Here is a 16,440-nt window from a genome sequence, read left to right on the forward strand (position 1 = left end):
TCTCAGTTGGTTTGCCATGCTAGAACACCTGGCGAGAGAGCTCCTCCTAAAGACTGGCAGTATTGCTTCTTTTTAATATGCTCTGTGTCCTGGAAAGACTTGAAGGAACTCCATAGTCACAATATCTGTTAGGTAGGATTATATATTTGGAAAGTTTGGAAAAGTCCCTCTAAGTTAGTCCACAACACTGTATTCTGGGCTTCCAGACCATGCTTCAAAGATGAAAACTTTGCTATTACGAATAATTGTTTGATTCCGTGTTTACATAATCATTTATTTTTTTGTTTAGGTACGTGCACACCAGCTAGTTTTACCACCTTGCGATGTAGTGATCAAAGCAGTTGCTGACTACGTTCGTAATATTCAGGATACCACTAATTTGGATGCCATATCTAAAGATGTTTTTCAACATTCACAGGTAAAATGGAGCTTTCACAAGATATGAGGTTGGGCTATGTAGAAGGACCGAGTAGAGTCTGTTGGACATGGCCATGAGGAGGCCAGTGGTGACTGGACTAGTGGGTCCAGAAGAGAGTTGGTGGGGAGGAAGTGAAGGCAGTTGGTGATGCAGTCCTTTCTAAGAGCTTGGATAGGAAAAGGAGAAGGGCGATAGCTGCAGTGCACTGGGATCCAGAGAATGTGCACTGTGATTCATTGAGAGTAGGAGTTGACTGTAAGGTCGTTGCGGGCAGGGAATGTGTCTTACCAATTCTATTCTATTGTACTCTTCTCCCAAGCACTTAGTGCAGTGCTCTGCACTCGGGAAGCGTGCAGTAAATATGATTGAGAGAGAAGATACTAAAATTGGGTTCTTAATTGCAGGTGATAACTAGTGTCTCTTTATAAACTAGTTTTCTTCCAAGAGTTTGAGCCCTTGGCAAATATTCTAGTTTAGTATTATCTAAGTTTCAAGTATAGAACAGAGACATAGCAAATAAAGTTAATGATAGAGCTGCAAATAGAGTGTTCCTGGCTTCCACCTCCATACTAGTTCAGACTGGCTGTCTTAAAAAAGAATTAGTACAAGATTTAGTTTTTAGTTTCAGATTGGTTTGCTGAAATTTCTTTGCTGGGTGATCATTTAAAGTTTCTTGCTCATGAAAAAAATCAATCCATGCTATATATATTGAGTGCTTACTCTGCAGAGCTCTGTATTAAGTGCTTTGGAGAATACAATTAGACACAACTGCTAACTACCATATACAATCACATTAAATGTGCTGGGTTTAAAAATGTTATGCAATTGTACATGCCTTGAAGTATATTAATTTACAAAGGGTTTCCTACCTTTATTTCAGTCCAGAACAGATGACAAAGTCACTCGATTTAAGAGAGCAGTTGGATATTATTCAGCGAATAGTAAACCTATGCCATTTCACCCACCACATTTCATAGGTAAGTAAAGATGTATTTACAATAGTATCGATGTTGAAAGTTTAATATGAGCTTTAGATTTCCTTTTGAATATTTATCAGGCCTTTCTTTCTGAACTTAGTATTAATTCAGTTTCTGTTCTGTACAAATTAGCACCTGGAATTAGTTTCTCCAAATATAGTTAGGATCACCTCCATTTCTACATGACGATATTGAATGAAGCACATTGAATAGCAATGTCACTTTTCAAATTATGTGAATTAAATACAGATTGCAACTGAATCAATCAATAGTATTTGAGTGCCTACCATGACTGCACTAAGTGCTTGGGAATGTACAACAGAATTAATAGACACGATCCCTTCCCTCAAGGAGCTTGTCTAGTAAAAAGACAGTAAATTACAGATATTCCCCTGACATTTGTGCATTATTATCTTTTGTTTGTTGCCCGTAGTAAGGCTGCAGTTGCGGCAGTGGGCCCTTGTCCCGTCCCTCAGCCCCTGCACCTACTCTTTCTCTAGTTGCTAGCATCTGTGGCTGGCTTTTCTCCTTTCATCCCAGCCTCCCCTAGGAAAGCTCAGACTGCCATGAATTGTACCATAATCTCTCTACTCATTTAAGTGCAGTGGCCATTAGGCTCAGCTGATATTCTTGGTTTCGCCTCATTGGGTGGGGGAGGTTTCTGTAATCAATTCCTTATGAATATAATGGGACTGTTGTATAAGATGCACATAAGTGCTGCAAGGGAAAGTAAACCAAAGCATTTAATTTCTTAGTTGTTTTAGTGTGACTTTTTTAAATGAAAAAAAATTCGAGGGACATTCCCAAGAAATATAACAGAAATAAAAATGAAAAATATAACAGAATAGTGGGTAAAACTGACCCAGCAAAGGTCAGTGCAGTGTATTCTTAATTATTTTTTCTTTTGCCTCTTCTCTGTGGAAAGAGCACGGGCTTGGGAGTCAGAGGATGTGGGTTCTAATGCCGGCTCTGCCACTTGTCTGCTGTGTGACCTTTGGCAAGCCACTTAACTTCTCTGTGCCTCAGTTCCCTTATCTGTAAAATGGGGATTAAGACTGTGAGCCCCATGTCGGACACCTGATTACCTTGTGTCTAACCCTAGTGCTTAGAACAGTGCTTGGCACATAATAAGCGCTTAACAAATATTATTTACATTATTATTATTATCATTATTATTATTATCTGTTATGTACTACCTGGAAGATACTTATCCAAATTACTTTAACCCATACCTTTTGTATATTATGACTTTTGTATACCCTAGTAGAAATCAATGTGTCTGCTTATTAAGATATAGAACAGAGCATCTCACAGTTTTGAAAGTCAACAGCAGTTACAACTGAAGTTAGCCATGGCAATAAGTGAAATCAGAAGATAATTTAAGAAAATAATGAGTTCTCTGCCTTACCCCTTCTTTTCCATTTCCATATTACCGAGCTATTAACCAGTGTCAAAATCGAGTGATTTAAGTTTCGCTTACAATAGAGAAGCAGCATGGAGGAGTGGATAGAGCACGGGCCTGGATGTCAGAAGGTCATGGGTTTTAATTCCAGCTTTATCACTTGTTTGCTGTGTGATCTTGGGCAAGTCACTTCTCTGTGCCCCAGTTAGCTCATCTGTAAAATGGGGGTTGAGACTGTGAGCCCCACGTGGGACAGGGACTGTGTCCAACCTGATTTGCTTGTATCCACCCCAGTGCTTAGTATACAGTGCCTGGCACATAGGAAGCACATAACGAATGCCATAATAATTAATAACTAATCCCTCCCTTCTCATGGGCAAGCAATTGGCCAAAGGATAAGGAAAAAAAAGGCAGAGGGAAAAGAGGGGAAGCAAGCAATATCCGTAAACTGGATAGTCAGGCCTAAATAATTGAGTTGATTTTTCAGTTACCCAGGAAAGGATTGGCAACAGTCTTTTTAAAAACGTTGCTCTAAGTACCTAAACAGTGTACACTATTTTTCTAGTAAGAATAGTGACTAAAATTTGCAATCTTCTCCCATATTTACTTTTCCATATGAGTTCCTGATTAAGTCCATGAGCCCTTTTCATCGCCCCAAAGTAATTGCCTACTCTTGTTTCTGCAAAACTCCCACCCCCCTTGGCATCATTCCCTGGCTCTTAGAATCCTCAAGTAAACCACCGGACATTCCACTTTGGGAAATGTTTCCTTAGAAAAGTGATGTACTTATGAAGCTTCTCTAATTTATACTGTAATATGCTTTTCTGTTGTATGATTTGTGGGTTTTTTTGTATTTTAATTTTTGTTGCTTTACGTGGGCAAAAGATTGTTGCAAATTGCAAATTTTTGGTCCAGCATTTTATAGTAGCATTTTCTTGAATAGTCAGGGTAGTTTTTTCAGAGATGTTTTAGATCATTTTGTAGGTTGACACTAAAAACTATTGGTCTGTCTTTCCCCAGGGAACTTCTCCTGTTACAAAACAAGCTAATTTTGACTGTAGTTAATAGATGTAATTCAACCTTTTATTAGCTATACAGTTTTTTTCCAGAGAAATATTTCTTCACTGAGCCTGTGACAGACATCTGAGACAATGTGGTTTTTGGAAAACTTGACCAGAATGAATTTCCAAACCACCCCATATGTCCATTGGCTTAATTTGGGTGTATTGTCCTTGTGGTTAGAATATTACTCTGCAGCTTCCCTTATTGGTGCCAGTGTTTCTTAAAAGGCTGAGACCTGATCAATGATTTACTGATAGATGGTCATGCTTTGTAGTTGTGACCACTGTTAGCGAACCCTATTGTTGCTTTGAAGCTCTCCCTCTTGATTTGCACAGGCTGTATAAAATTTGGTCAAGGCGAGCCATCTGAATTGAGAGCTGTATGCTAGGTTTGTTCATTGCTGTTTGAGCTGTTTAGCTTGAAGTTGATGGTCAAAGTGCTCAAAAAGCTAGATTTAACATCTTAGTCGATTGGACTTGCAGCCATTTAAGAGGTTGACCATCATCTTGGTGATTTAGGCCACTTGGCTTCACTCTGTTGTTCTCCTATAAACAATTCTTGATTCAGTTAGTAACAGAGAAAGGTAAATAATCAGTAGTATTGATTGAGCGCTTTCTGCATGCTGAGTGCTGTACTACGCACTTGGGAGAAGACAATACAACAGAGTGTTAGACATGTCCTTGCCTACAACAAGCTGACAAGTGAAAACTGAAACTCCACCAATTATCATGTTGGCTGTACCCAAAAGTATTCATCCTTGTTAGATTTAGTGCAAATGAGCTTGGAGGCAATGGCAGCAGGAGGAATTTGACTAAACAGATCGAGCCAAAGGATATTTAAGCAGAGTTGTGCATTTGCCATTTTCTTCCCATCAAGAATTCTTCAGCAGACAATAGAAGCCTGTGAACTCTTGAAAAAAATGGAGTAATGGTAATGGAGTTCCAGTTGCTTATTGTGCTATTTCTGATAGTCTTTCACTTAGTTCTTACCATCTTGATGAATGGAAGAAGCAATGGTTTTCAGACTCCCTGTTACTGCTTTTATACTTGGAGCTCCATGAGGCCGTGAGTGAGAGGAGAGAGTGAAGATGTGTACTCTGAAATTCTGTTTCCTGATTTTGGAAAATGAAATGTTTTTATTGAAAAATAGACAAAATTTGCGTTGTTTTTATTTTTAGGAAAAGGTATCACAACAATAATGTAATTGTAGCCTTTTCAAATATGTGGAACAGGGACTGTATCTGACCTGATTAACTTGTATCTACCCCAGTGCTTAGAATAATGCTTGGCACATAGTAAGTGCTTAACAAATACCATAATTATTACAATTATTTTTATCATCTTAGTTATCATTGATTAGTAAATCAACTTATTTGTTAACTAGGTCCTACCCCTCTGAAATTTATAAATATTGAAACTGAATGGATCCATATTTTGCTGAATAAGAACATAGATACTGTGAAAGTGAAAAAATGTAGATCTTAAGAAAAAACAAAGCAAAGTAACTGAAGTAGATAACTAAGAAGCATTGAGGTTATTTAAAGCATGATGTTGGGGGCTTGGGTAAAATGTGTACTAATGTGTATTACAAGACAAACCTAAAAAAAAGTGACCAGGCAGGCCCTGAATAGCTAGCTGCAGAGTTAAGGACCAAGTGTCATCCTTTTAAACAACAGAAAGCTTATCCAAGTGAGAACAGAAAAGCCTGTAAAGAGTAGAAGGTCAGGGGCAAAGAAGAAATTAGGTAGCTCAGAAATGAATTTGAAGAGCATTCTGCCAGGGAACCAAAACCAATAAATAACAAGAGGGTTTTAAAAATATAGCAAAAGCAGGAGCCTGGTTAAGGAATCAGTGGGATCATTTGATGATTGGAGTATAAAAGTTGCACTCAGAGATAAGATAGTTGAGGCTTAATTTTTTAGTAAGGTTTATATCGAGAAACACATTTACAGATTGCCTCTGTCCAAGTTGTGTTGTAGTGTGTTAAATTATAATCCTCTGCAAACAATGATCCATTCAACCTCAAAAACTCCCTTCTGCCACTCGCCAACCATAACCTTCTGCACTGTTGGGTAGTCTCTGAGGACTGTCAGAGACTGACAGAGGACTGTCTCTATATGTTGCCAACTTGTACTTCCCAAGTGCTTAGTACAGTGCTCTGCACATAGTAAGCGCTCAAAAAATACGATTGATTGATTGACCTACCACTTCACCCATATCCCCTCTAATTTGATCCTCACCCACTACTGTGGCTGCAGTCTCCTGGATCCATTCAATCTATCCTGGGTTTTCCCATCCTTCTGGACTCTACATGCCTGATCCCTTTCCATAATGCAAAACTATGCACTCTGTCCTCTCCATCAAATGCAATTCTTTTGCCCCACAAATGCTGCCACTTCAGATTCATTCTGTCCTACTAGAATTCAGCTCTTGTTTTCCTACTCAACAACTGTTTTATTCCATCCTCATTGACTCCCATGCCAACAACTCCACTGATTATTGCAAACCTTTAACTCCCACTTCGATGCCTCCACCATCACCTAACTTCTGGTGACCTTGTCAAGAACTTTGCACTGCACCACTCTACCATCCTCTCCTCATCTCTCTCTCCCTTCTCTGCTGTTTATCAATAAGAAATCTCCCACCTGCTCTATAAATCTACCCTCTTTACCCATTCCTCTCATCTCCTAAAAGAACTAGCAAACACTCTTCTCCCCTCCCTCACTGATATTTTGAACCCCTTGCTCTCTGAAGGCTCTGTCCCTTCTGACTTGAAGTATGCTCAAGTCTCCTCTGAAATAAAAAAAAAAAGCCTTTCTCAATTCTACAACCCTTTCCAGCTATCACCCTCCTCCCATTTATATTTGAACTCCTGGAATAGGTGATGTTACACCTGACGCCTTCATTTCCTCTACACCAATTTTCTCCTTGACCTCCTAAGTTAGATTTTCAGTTCTTTCTATATTAGGACTATCTATTGGGGCAATCAGGCCCCACCTGGACCTCCCTACCCACTCCTTTATGCTCAGACCCCCTCCCCACCCTTCACTTTCTTTATGCTCAGACTCCTTACCCATTCTTCCCTTTCTTTATATGCAAATCCACACACTCCTCTGTCAGACTCAACTCACTCATGCCACTGCTTTTCTGCTGATTTCACACTACCAACCCTCAGACCTAGATCCCTACTATTGATTGGTTGTGAGTGCATACATATGTGGCCAGTCCAGATGTGCTGAGGTGACAGTTTGCGCATTTCTTGGTAAATATTTTAGTATGAAAAGGCTTTTTAGAATCGTTTTCTATCTTCATGTACTTTGTCCAGCAAAGATAACAGTACACCAGAAGTTGCCCAAGTGCTTTTTGAAGCAGCATGGCCTAGTGGATAGAGCATGGGCCTGGGAGTCAGAGGACCTAGGTTCTAATCCTGGTTCAGCCACCTTTCTGCTTGGTGACCATGGGCAAGTCACTTCACTTCTCTTTGCCTCAGCTCATCTGTAAAATGGGGATTAAGACCGTGAGCCCCATCTGGGCCAGGGACTGTGTCCAACTGATGAGCTCGTATCTACTCCAGCGCTTCGTGCAGTGCCTGACACGTAGTAAGCACTTAAATATCAGAAAGCAGCATCAGATATGGGAAGCAGCATGGTGTAGTGGATAGAGCATGGGCCTGGGAGTCAGAAGGTCATGGGTTCTGATCCTGGCTCCGCCACTTGTCTGCTGTGTGACCTTGGTCAAGTCACTTCTCTGTGCCTGTTACCTCATCTGTAAATGGAGATTGTGATTGTGAGCCCCATGTGGGACAGGGACTGTGTCCAACTTCATTTGCTTGTATCCACTCCAGCATTTAGTACAGTGCCTGGCACATAGTAAGCACTTTAAAAATGCCATTATTATTATTATTTAAAAAATATTCCTATTCCATTTTGGAGAAATGAAACATCTAAAAGGTAGACTGGCTTAAGCCAAAGAACCACAGAAAGTTTATGTACAGTATGTGCAACGACCAGTTCATCCCAACCATTTGATTGGTATTATCTTCCATATTCAGAAAGCAGAATACCAAAGTTTAAGGTATTTGAACTAAAACAAAGTGCACATTTTTCTCACCAAACGTTATAAGGAAGGAGTGTGAAGCTTGTCTGAAAGTTCTAGATCACTCATCCTTCTAGTCCCTGAGAACGATTAGGGTCTTATTATTTTAAAAGCACACACATCATTAAATGAATAGAGTGGTTAATTACATTGATTTACATGTGACATTAACAAAGTGTACTTTGATGTCATAACTACTTTTAAACCATTGTCTTATTATTTAACTGTTCCTAATTGAACTTTTGAACTTATTCCCAGAAAACAGATATTTTGTCACTATAGATGAGTCCTTGCCAGTTTTGTTGCATGGAAGAATCGTGACCCAAGAGCAGAATAAAGGGTCTCATTTATCATAAAACAATCACTTCAGTTATGACCATCAATGCTAGCTCAGATGTCTGTTCCTTTTCCCTTTATTATTATTATTATTATTATTATTATTATTATGGTATTTGTTAAGCGCTTACTATGTGCCAAGCACTGTTCTAAGCCCTGGGGTAGTCACAAGGTAATCAGGTTGTCCCACATGAGGCTCACAGTCTTAGTCCCCATTTTACAGATAAGGGAACTGAGGCAGAGAAGTTAAGTGGCTTGACCAAAGTCACACAGCTGAGAAGTGGCAGAGCCGGGATTAGAGCCCATGACCTCTGACTCCTAAACCTGTGCTCTTTCCACTGAGCCATGCTGCCCTTTCTCAATCCTTAGAAAAATTCCCGTGTGTGTGTGTGTGTGTGTGTAAGAATGTATAATTGGGTTACTTAAAGCACAGTATAAAGTTGTAGGGTTTTTTGATGCAAGAATTATTTTTCAGTTTCTGCTTTCTGTGTGCCTCTCACAGGCCTACCTTTTAAGGCTAAAGTTTACTTCTCCAATAAGTATTTCTAAAGGAAGGGGAATAAGAAACTGGTAGTGTTAATCTCCATTATGAGAGCCCTTGTATCTTTTCTGAGAAAAATCCTCTTGTCATCGACAAGACAATGGCTCTGCATAGTTCAGCTTTAGTATGAGAACAAGATCTGATTTAGAAGAACATGTATAATACAGCATGAAAGCAGATTGCTTTATTCAGCATTTTGGTAGAAGATAGAGAAATTGAGTAATAAGATGGAGTCTTGCTTCAATGTAGTTAGCAGTTACAATCTTTTGATTAAATAATCTGTTTTAGCTTTAAATATTGTTCAAGGAGAAAAATCACAGTTTCTAAAAACAAAATAAGAATGGAATTCGTTTGTCAAAGTCATATTTAAACTTACATCATCTCAACAGAGGTACAGAAATGCTCATTTTCAGTTTAGTATTAGTATTATGATTGTGATTATCATCTGATTTTTATCTGAAATGCTTAATTTTAATAGCCACCCCCATACTGAAAAAACCTTTTCTTGATTCTAGAAAACATAGGTTACTGGATATGGTGTGAGATGGACTGACATTGTCAGTTCATACTGGGATCATTGTGCCTTAGAACGTAGACTAAGTTGGAAGTTTATATTTTAGTCTTGGGAAGTTTAGGGCATTTGCTTACAGTATCTCAATGTACCTTGACAAATACGATAATACTATTAATAACAATAATACTAATAACTATTAGTTTTAGTATTTTTGTTACTATTCATTAAGTCTTTGCTATGTCCCAAGCACCATACTAAGTGCTTGGGTAGATAAAAAATAATCAGGTCACCCTGACCCACATAGACCTTCATCTTAAATAGCAAGAGCAGGTATAGAATCCTCATTTTATAAATGAGGAAACTGAGACAGAGTTGTGACTTTCCCATGGTCGCATAGCAGACCAGTGGCAGAGCTGGGATTAGAACCCAGGCTCACGCTCTTTCCACAAGGCCATGTTGCTTTTATATAAAATGAGAGCAGTGTTAATCTAAAAGCATGAAAGACATTGTGGCACTGTGTGACTGCAGGAGTAATTGTAAGTTTAGCATTAAAGAATAATGTAAGATTGTAAGCTCCTTTGAGGACAGGGTCTTTCTCTTGTGGAAATCTTACTAGTCCTATGCTACTCATACTTTGGCCTTGTTTAAGGAAAGAAATTGCAATCATACCAATAAGTACTCGAATGTGTAGTTAAATTAGAAGTCTTTTAAAATTTCAGATTCATGTGATTTAGGAATAGAAAGAAATTTGTTAAATTTCTGGGGCTTCACATTTGTGGTTGAATTTTGAACCTTGTTAAACTTCTTGGGGAGGAAGTGGCCTAGCTGTTAAACAGGAAATTGGAATCCTAGGTTCTTTTTCGATCTCTGCAATTAACTTGTGTGAACCTAGGCAAGAAGTTATCATCTTCCCAATTTAGTTTGGAAAAAGTGACCTACTTGGGATGTTGTAATATTTAATTAGAGAATGTTTTTAAAACACTTGAGGTGGGTAGATGAAAAACATAAATATAAAATGATAGTTGGAATGATCCCAATAGTTATCTCTTTAAGGATTTTTAAAAGATATTATTTTATCTAAAGCCAAAAATATGTTCCATTCAAGTAATTTAAAATTACCACAGGTGCTTCGTTAGACAGACAGACAGACAGACACACACACACAACCCGCCCCCAGCGCACCCTCCTCCCCCCCCCCCCCCCCCCCACTTTGAGATTAAGGCAAAACCCAAGAATTGAAAAAGATGTGATATCTGGAAGATGTATCTGTAAGATGTACAGATATATCTGGAAGATGTGAGAAGCAGCGTGGCTCAGTGGAAAAGAGCCCAGGCTCTGGAGTTAGAGGTCATGGGGTCAAATCCTGGCTCCGCCAATTGTCAGCTGTGTGACTTTGGGCAAGTCACTTAACTTCTCTGGGCCTCAGTTACCTCATCTGTAAAATGGGGGTGAAGACTGTGAGCCCCCCGTGGGGCAACCTGATCAACTTGTAACCTCCCCAGCGCTTAGAACAGTGCTTTGCACATAGTAAGCACTTAAGAATTCCATTATTATTATTATTATCATTATCTGTATTAAGTCTACGTTGGAGATTACCGGGGCTTTATAGTTCTTTTGATTGGTAAGGAGGTTAATGCCACATTGGCTTTCTACTCCTTTCTGGCAGGTTTCCCAAAGGGCATGCTGGTCTCTTCAGTTTATTTCTCTGATTCTTGTTCAGTTAAGCAGCATATTATGCAGTGATTTTTGTAACTGATTCAATTAAACATCAGCTTTCAGCTCTGAATTGCTTTTGAAAAACCTTAAGTTTACACATAAGCTGATAACCATAGTTTTTTTGTGGTAATTGATCTTCAGTCCTTAACCAGTCCACAACACTGTACTGACTAAGTGTTTTATCATTTTTAGCATGGCCTCTTGCATGGGTGCTCCTAGAGCGCAGTCACCTGTACTTGAGCTCATGAATGATTCTCTTCAGGACTTTTGATGATAAGCTATCGAGCCTGAAGAATTTCCAAAGAGACCTGAATCATTTTTCTAATAAAGGTGTCCACACTTGTTATGACTTCAAGGATAGAATATATGGCCATCCTTAGCACTTCTGAACATATATTCAAGTACTCTACTATTGACTTTATTCATCTATTCATCTTCCCATACTCTTGCTATTACCAGTTGTCTCTGTTCTTCCTCCTGCTCCCACCATTTGTAAATATTTTGTGTCTTCGCTATTAGATGGTAAACGCCATGAGGGTGGCAAGGTGCACTGTACTCTGCCAAGCTCTCAATATTCAGTGGTTTGTTCATAAAGCAAATTGATGGTCCTAATACCACCCTTTCTACTGCACTCACTCGCTCCCCTATCCCTTTGTCGGTCTCTTACCACCAACCCACAGTCCTGGATCACCTCCACAGTCTGCCTGCTTCGCTCCTGTACACAACCTGTGGAGCACTGCTGGTGGAAATCAAGGTATCAGTCTGACTTCACCCTCTTCAAGTTTATCCATGCATGCTTTAACTCTGCCCTCTCCTCTGCCTGGAAAAATTATTTCTCTATCCTTATTGACACCCATGCCCATTGCCCTTGCCAGCTGTTCCAGGTGTTTAACTTCCTCTTCAAACCCCTTGTTCCCCTGCCTCCCCCATCCCTTGCCCCTAATGTTCTGGCCACCTACTTAATTAAAGAAATTGACACTATCAGATGTGATCTCTCTAAAATCTCCCCTGCCCCTCCCCAGGCCCTCCCAACTCGTGCTCCTTTAACTTTCCCACCTTTCCCAGCAGTATCTCTAGAAGAAATATCCTGCCTTTTCTCAAAATCCACCCCTTCCACCAGAACATCCAACCCCATTTCTTCACACCTTCTCAAAACACTTGCCCCCTCCATACTTCCCTCTCTTATTGTGGGCAGGAAATGTCTGTTATATTGTTATATTTTATTCTTGCAAACACTTAGCACAGTGCTCTGCACACAGTAAGCACTCAGTAAATACAGTTGACTGATTGGCAACAGGCACATCCTAAATACTGTCAATTAAATGGTCAAATATGGCTACTTAAAGTAGTCTCAGCTTGAGGGAACCTATCCTGCAACCCTGCTTTATTACAGTTACATAAGTCACCTTCAACTCTGGCACACCGCACCACTATGGAGGATCATTAGGATCTTGGTGAACTTCTCAGAGCAGCCAAACTTGCTGAGTAGTTGCCGCAGCTCAGGTCAGTAGGTGATATCAAATGCTAATATTTTTAGATGACTGAATATGATAGTCTAAATAATAATAATCATTGTGGTACTTTTTGTGCCAAGCACTGTACTAAGGTCTGGGGTAAATACCAAATAATGAAGTCAGATACAGTCTCTAGCCCACATAATAATAATAATAATAATAATGGCATTTATTAATCGCTTACTATGTGCAAAGCACTGTTCTAAGCGCACATGGGATTCATCGTCTAAGCGGGGAAGGATCACAGATATATTCATTTATTCAATCGTATTTATTGAGCACTTACTGTGTGCAGAGCACTGTACCAAGCCCAAATTTACAGATGAGGGAACTGAGCCACAGCGCAGTCAAGTGATTTGCCCGAGGTTTCATACACTGGACCATGCTGCTTTGTTAATTTCTGAACTTTTGTGGCAAAGATCAGTACTACAGTTTTGCCATCTAAACCCTCATTGTGATTGCATTGAACATGGACAGGAATGCGGTCCGATAACTGGTCAAGAAGAATCCTGGTAAGCCTTGCCAGCCCTAAGGCCTGTAAGGTGCCCTGATAGCTTCCATAGTCAGACTTCTAGCTTCTCAAAAATGTTGTTTGTATTTGCCCACATAATTTTGGGTGTTCCACATGCTGAGGAAAATTTTGTGCAAAAGTGTGACTACATCCCTTCCTGCTTGTATATCTTGCCAGTATGTCATCTGATCTGGAAGTATTACCAGTCTTTATGACACTGACTGTAAAGGCCACCTTTTCACAGGCTAGTGGGTCCTCTCTATTGGTCTTATGAGGGGGGAGAGAGAGAAAAAGAAAAGAGAAGAAAGAAGGCTGTTAGCTTGAGCAGGGCCAGAAGTGCACGGAGGACAGTTTGGAGCCAAGTCAAACCGAACCGGCTCCCCACTGTTTGGGGCAAGGAAGCTGGGCCATGTTTATGGTGTACAGTATAAGTATATACGATATATATACCTGTAAACATGCATGCACACACACACATTAACGTATACATACATACACACCAGGTGGGTTGGAGAGAGACTGGGGAGTCAAGGGCAGGTGTGCGATTGCAGAAGTAACTATTAATTGGGAGTCAGAGGTCATGGGTTCAAATTCGGGCTCTGCCACTTCTCAGCTGTGACCTTGGGCAAGCCACTTAACTTCTCTGAGCTTGTTACCTCATCTGTAAAATGCGGATTAAGACTGTGAGCCCCATGTGGGACCTGATCACCTTGTATCCCCCCCCCCCCCCCCCAGTGCTAAGAACAGTGCTTCGTACATAGTAAGCGCTTAACAAATACCATCATTAGTAGTATTATTGTACATTGGTTTTTCCATACAAATCCACACATACGAACCATAGATGGTGTCACCTAACGCTTGAAGACAAGGCTGTTTGTTCTCCTTTATTATATGTCATTTTACCCTTAGCCACTCCTGACATGTTTTCCTCCGCTTGAATTCCACATTGCATAAAGCATGATAAAATTATTGGTCGTTCCCTTTCATAATATGGCTTGTAAATTCTCACCTGCCTTTTCTCAGCTTTTCCATTTATTGGTCTTCAGTTTTCTCACACACTTTCCTCTGAGTCGGCTCACTTTAGAACAGTTGCTATTCTTTAGAATGCTAACCACTGGTAGTTGGAAGGGGAAAATGACTGGCAAACGGTCTATAAATTGCTAATGGTTTTATAAATCGAATCTTGTGGAGTGATGTGAGATTCCCGGTCCATTGGCCTAGCTATTCCTATAAAGAATGTGAAAGCTTACATTGCAAACTTGAGCAAGATGGAAAGAATCTTTATGATTAACTCCAGAAAAACAACGTACAGTAACTCCCAAGTAATGTCATCCTTTATTCATTCATTCAATGGTATTTATTGAGCGTTTACTGTGTGCAGAGCACTGTACTAAGCGCTTGGGAAGTACAAGTTGGCAACATATAGAGATGGTCCCTACCCAACAGCGGGCTCACAGTCTAGAAGGGGGAGACAGACAACAAAACAAAACATATTAACAAAATAAAATAAATAGAATAGTAAATATGTGCAAGAGTAAATATGTACAACACCTGACGCGTTTCTGCACATACTTTAGTTTAGATCCTTTCATTTAGATCCCTGCCAGACAAGGAAGAAGTTTGTTTTAGTTGAAGTGCCATCAAACTTTGAAGATGCCTCCTAATTGTTGCTTTAAGAATTCAGGAGGAATTACAGGTTTTTGTTTTCTTTGGTTAAAGTATTTCACCTGCATTGTGGTTAGTGGTAAATTAATAATAATAATGGCATTTGTTAAGCGCTTACTATGTGCAAAGCACTGTTCTAAGCGCTGGGGAGGGGAAACAAGGTAATGAGGTTGTCCCATGTGGGGCTCACAGTCTTCACCCCCATTTTACAGATGAGGTAACTGAGGCTCAGAGAAGTTAAGTGACTTACCCAAGGTCACACAGCAGACATGTGGCAGAGCCGGGATTCGAACCTATGATCTCTGACTCCAAAGCCCGTGCTCTTTCCACTGAGTCACGCTGTTACTGAAGATGCTAAACAGAAGGAATGCCAAAGGCAGAATGGAGCAGAGAATAGAGGAAAAAATGTTGTTTAAAGCAGACATGAATAGAAAGTAATAAACAAGGTATTAAAGCTGAAGAGTAACAGAAATAAAGAAACCATTTAAATGGATCCTGTAAAAGCAGTCTTCAAATTAGGGTATATGACAGTGATGGAATAGAGAATCAGAAAAACCTGAAAGGTGTTGCTAATGCAAGTTTTTCTAAATCTCGGTAGAAGGTCAGAGCAAGAATAATCACAGATCCCAAATAACTCATTGAATTCCCAATCATGTCCTCTGTCTGCAGAAATGAGGGGATGTATGGAAAGTGCGGGAGGAGCAGTGAAAGAGGAAGATAGAAGCAAACTTAATTGAACAGGTCTGACCCAGAGAGAAGAATCAGAGCGGGGGAAGGCCAAGAAAGGAGGCTGTGGGCTATAGGATAGGAAAGGTGGAGAAGTGGTGACCCAAAGGCTGAGGAAGGGGAGGGGCAACAGTCTGGTTTAATCCCCAACACCCCAAGGTACACAAACCCATCAGCCATTCCAGCACAACTTTTTTTTATTTACACCCATTCTCAGCCCTTGTGGATATATGTTTATCTAGTTATCTATATTCAGTTACTAATTTTGATTTTCATCTGTCAGTACTTTTATCATTTTCCCAAGTGCTTACTGCAGTGCTGTATACTCAATAAATACCATTGATTGATTTATGTCTCCCCCTGCTAGAGTGTAAACATTTTGGTGGGAAACCGTCACTTTTGTGTTGCATACTCCCCAGGGCTTAGTACAGTGCATTGCACCCAGTTTGCTCTCAATAGTATTACTACTGCTGCTACTCATGGGAACCGTAGAGAAGGGGGATGCTTCCAAGGACAATAACTAGTACTGGGGGGAAAAAGGCTGAACAGAGGCAAAATAGAATTGCTGACCAGCAGCGAGAGAGAGCTTATTTCTAAGTTCCCTGTGAATTCTGTGTAAGTTCAGCCTTTCAACCCGTATTTTGTTCAAATGGTAGATGCTTAAATGATGCTCATATTTTTGGTAATTTTTTTAGTGCATCGTGAAGGTAAATGCTCCCCTTTTTCACTTTTGTTTTTTCCTTTTCTCCCAATATTGATGAAGCAGCCCGACCAAATCAATTTGGAATGCCTGGGATAGTGCCACCGTATATTCCTCAGATGCTTAACATTCCACAGGCCTCAATACATGCAAAATCTGGGGTAAATATTCATAATCCTGTTGATGATCTGAGTTTCTAGTTTTTGGAAAACTATATTGTACAAACCCTGATCTTTACAATCATGTATGCATGAACTTATTTTA

General features: G+C 39.9%; 1 protein-coding gene across 5 annotated transcripts in view; it reads left to right on the forward strand.

The window, feature by feature from the left end:
- FAM120A (family with sequence similarity 120A) overlaps positions 1 to 16,440 on the forward strand; it is a 94,586-nt gene that overhangs the window by 27,334 nt on the left and 50,812 nt on the right. For 4 of the 5 annotated variants that reach the window (XM_038771849.1, XM_038771853.1, XM_038771852.1 and 1 more), the window contains exons 4-6: positions 290 to 418; positions 1,299 to 1,395; positions 16,240 to 16,337. In XM_038771849.1, the coding sequence (XP_038627777.1) occupies positions 290 to 418; positions 1,299 to 1,395; positions 16,240 to 16,337 (324 nt within the window). The remainder of the gene's footprint in view (positions 1 to 289; positions 419 to 1,298; positions 1,396 to 16,239; positions 16,338 to 16,440) is intronic. The other variant, XM_038771851.1, reaches the window with a different exon arrangement.

The sequence above is a fragment of the Tachyglossus aculeatus genome, chromosome X1, assembly GCF_015852505.1.
Source record: "Tachyglossus aculeatus isolate mTacAcu1 chromosome X1, mTacAcu1.pri, whole genome shotgun sequence".
Taxonomy (NCBI): Eukaryota; Metazoa; Chordata; class Mammalia; order Monotremata; family Tachyglossidae; genus Tachyglossus; species Tachyglossus aculeatus.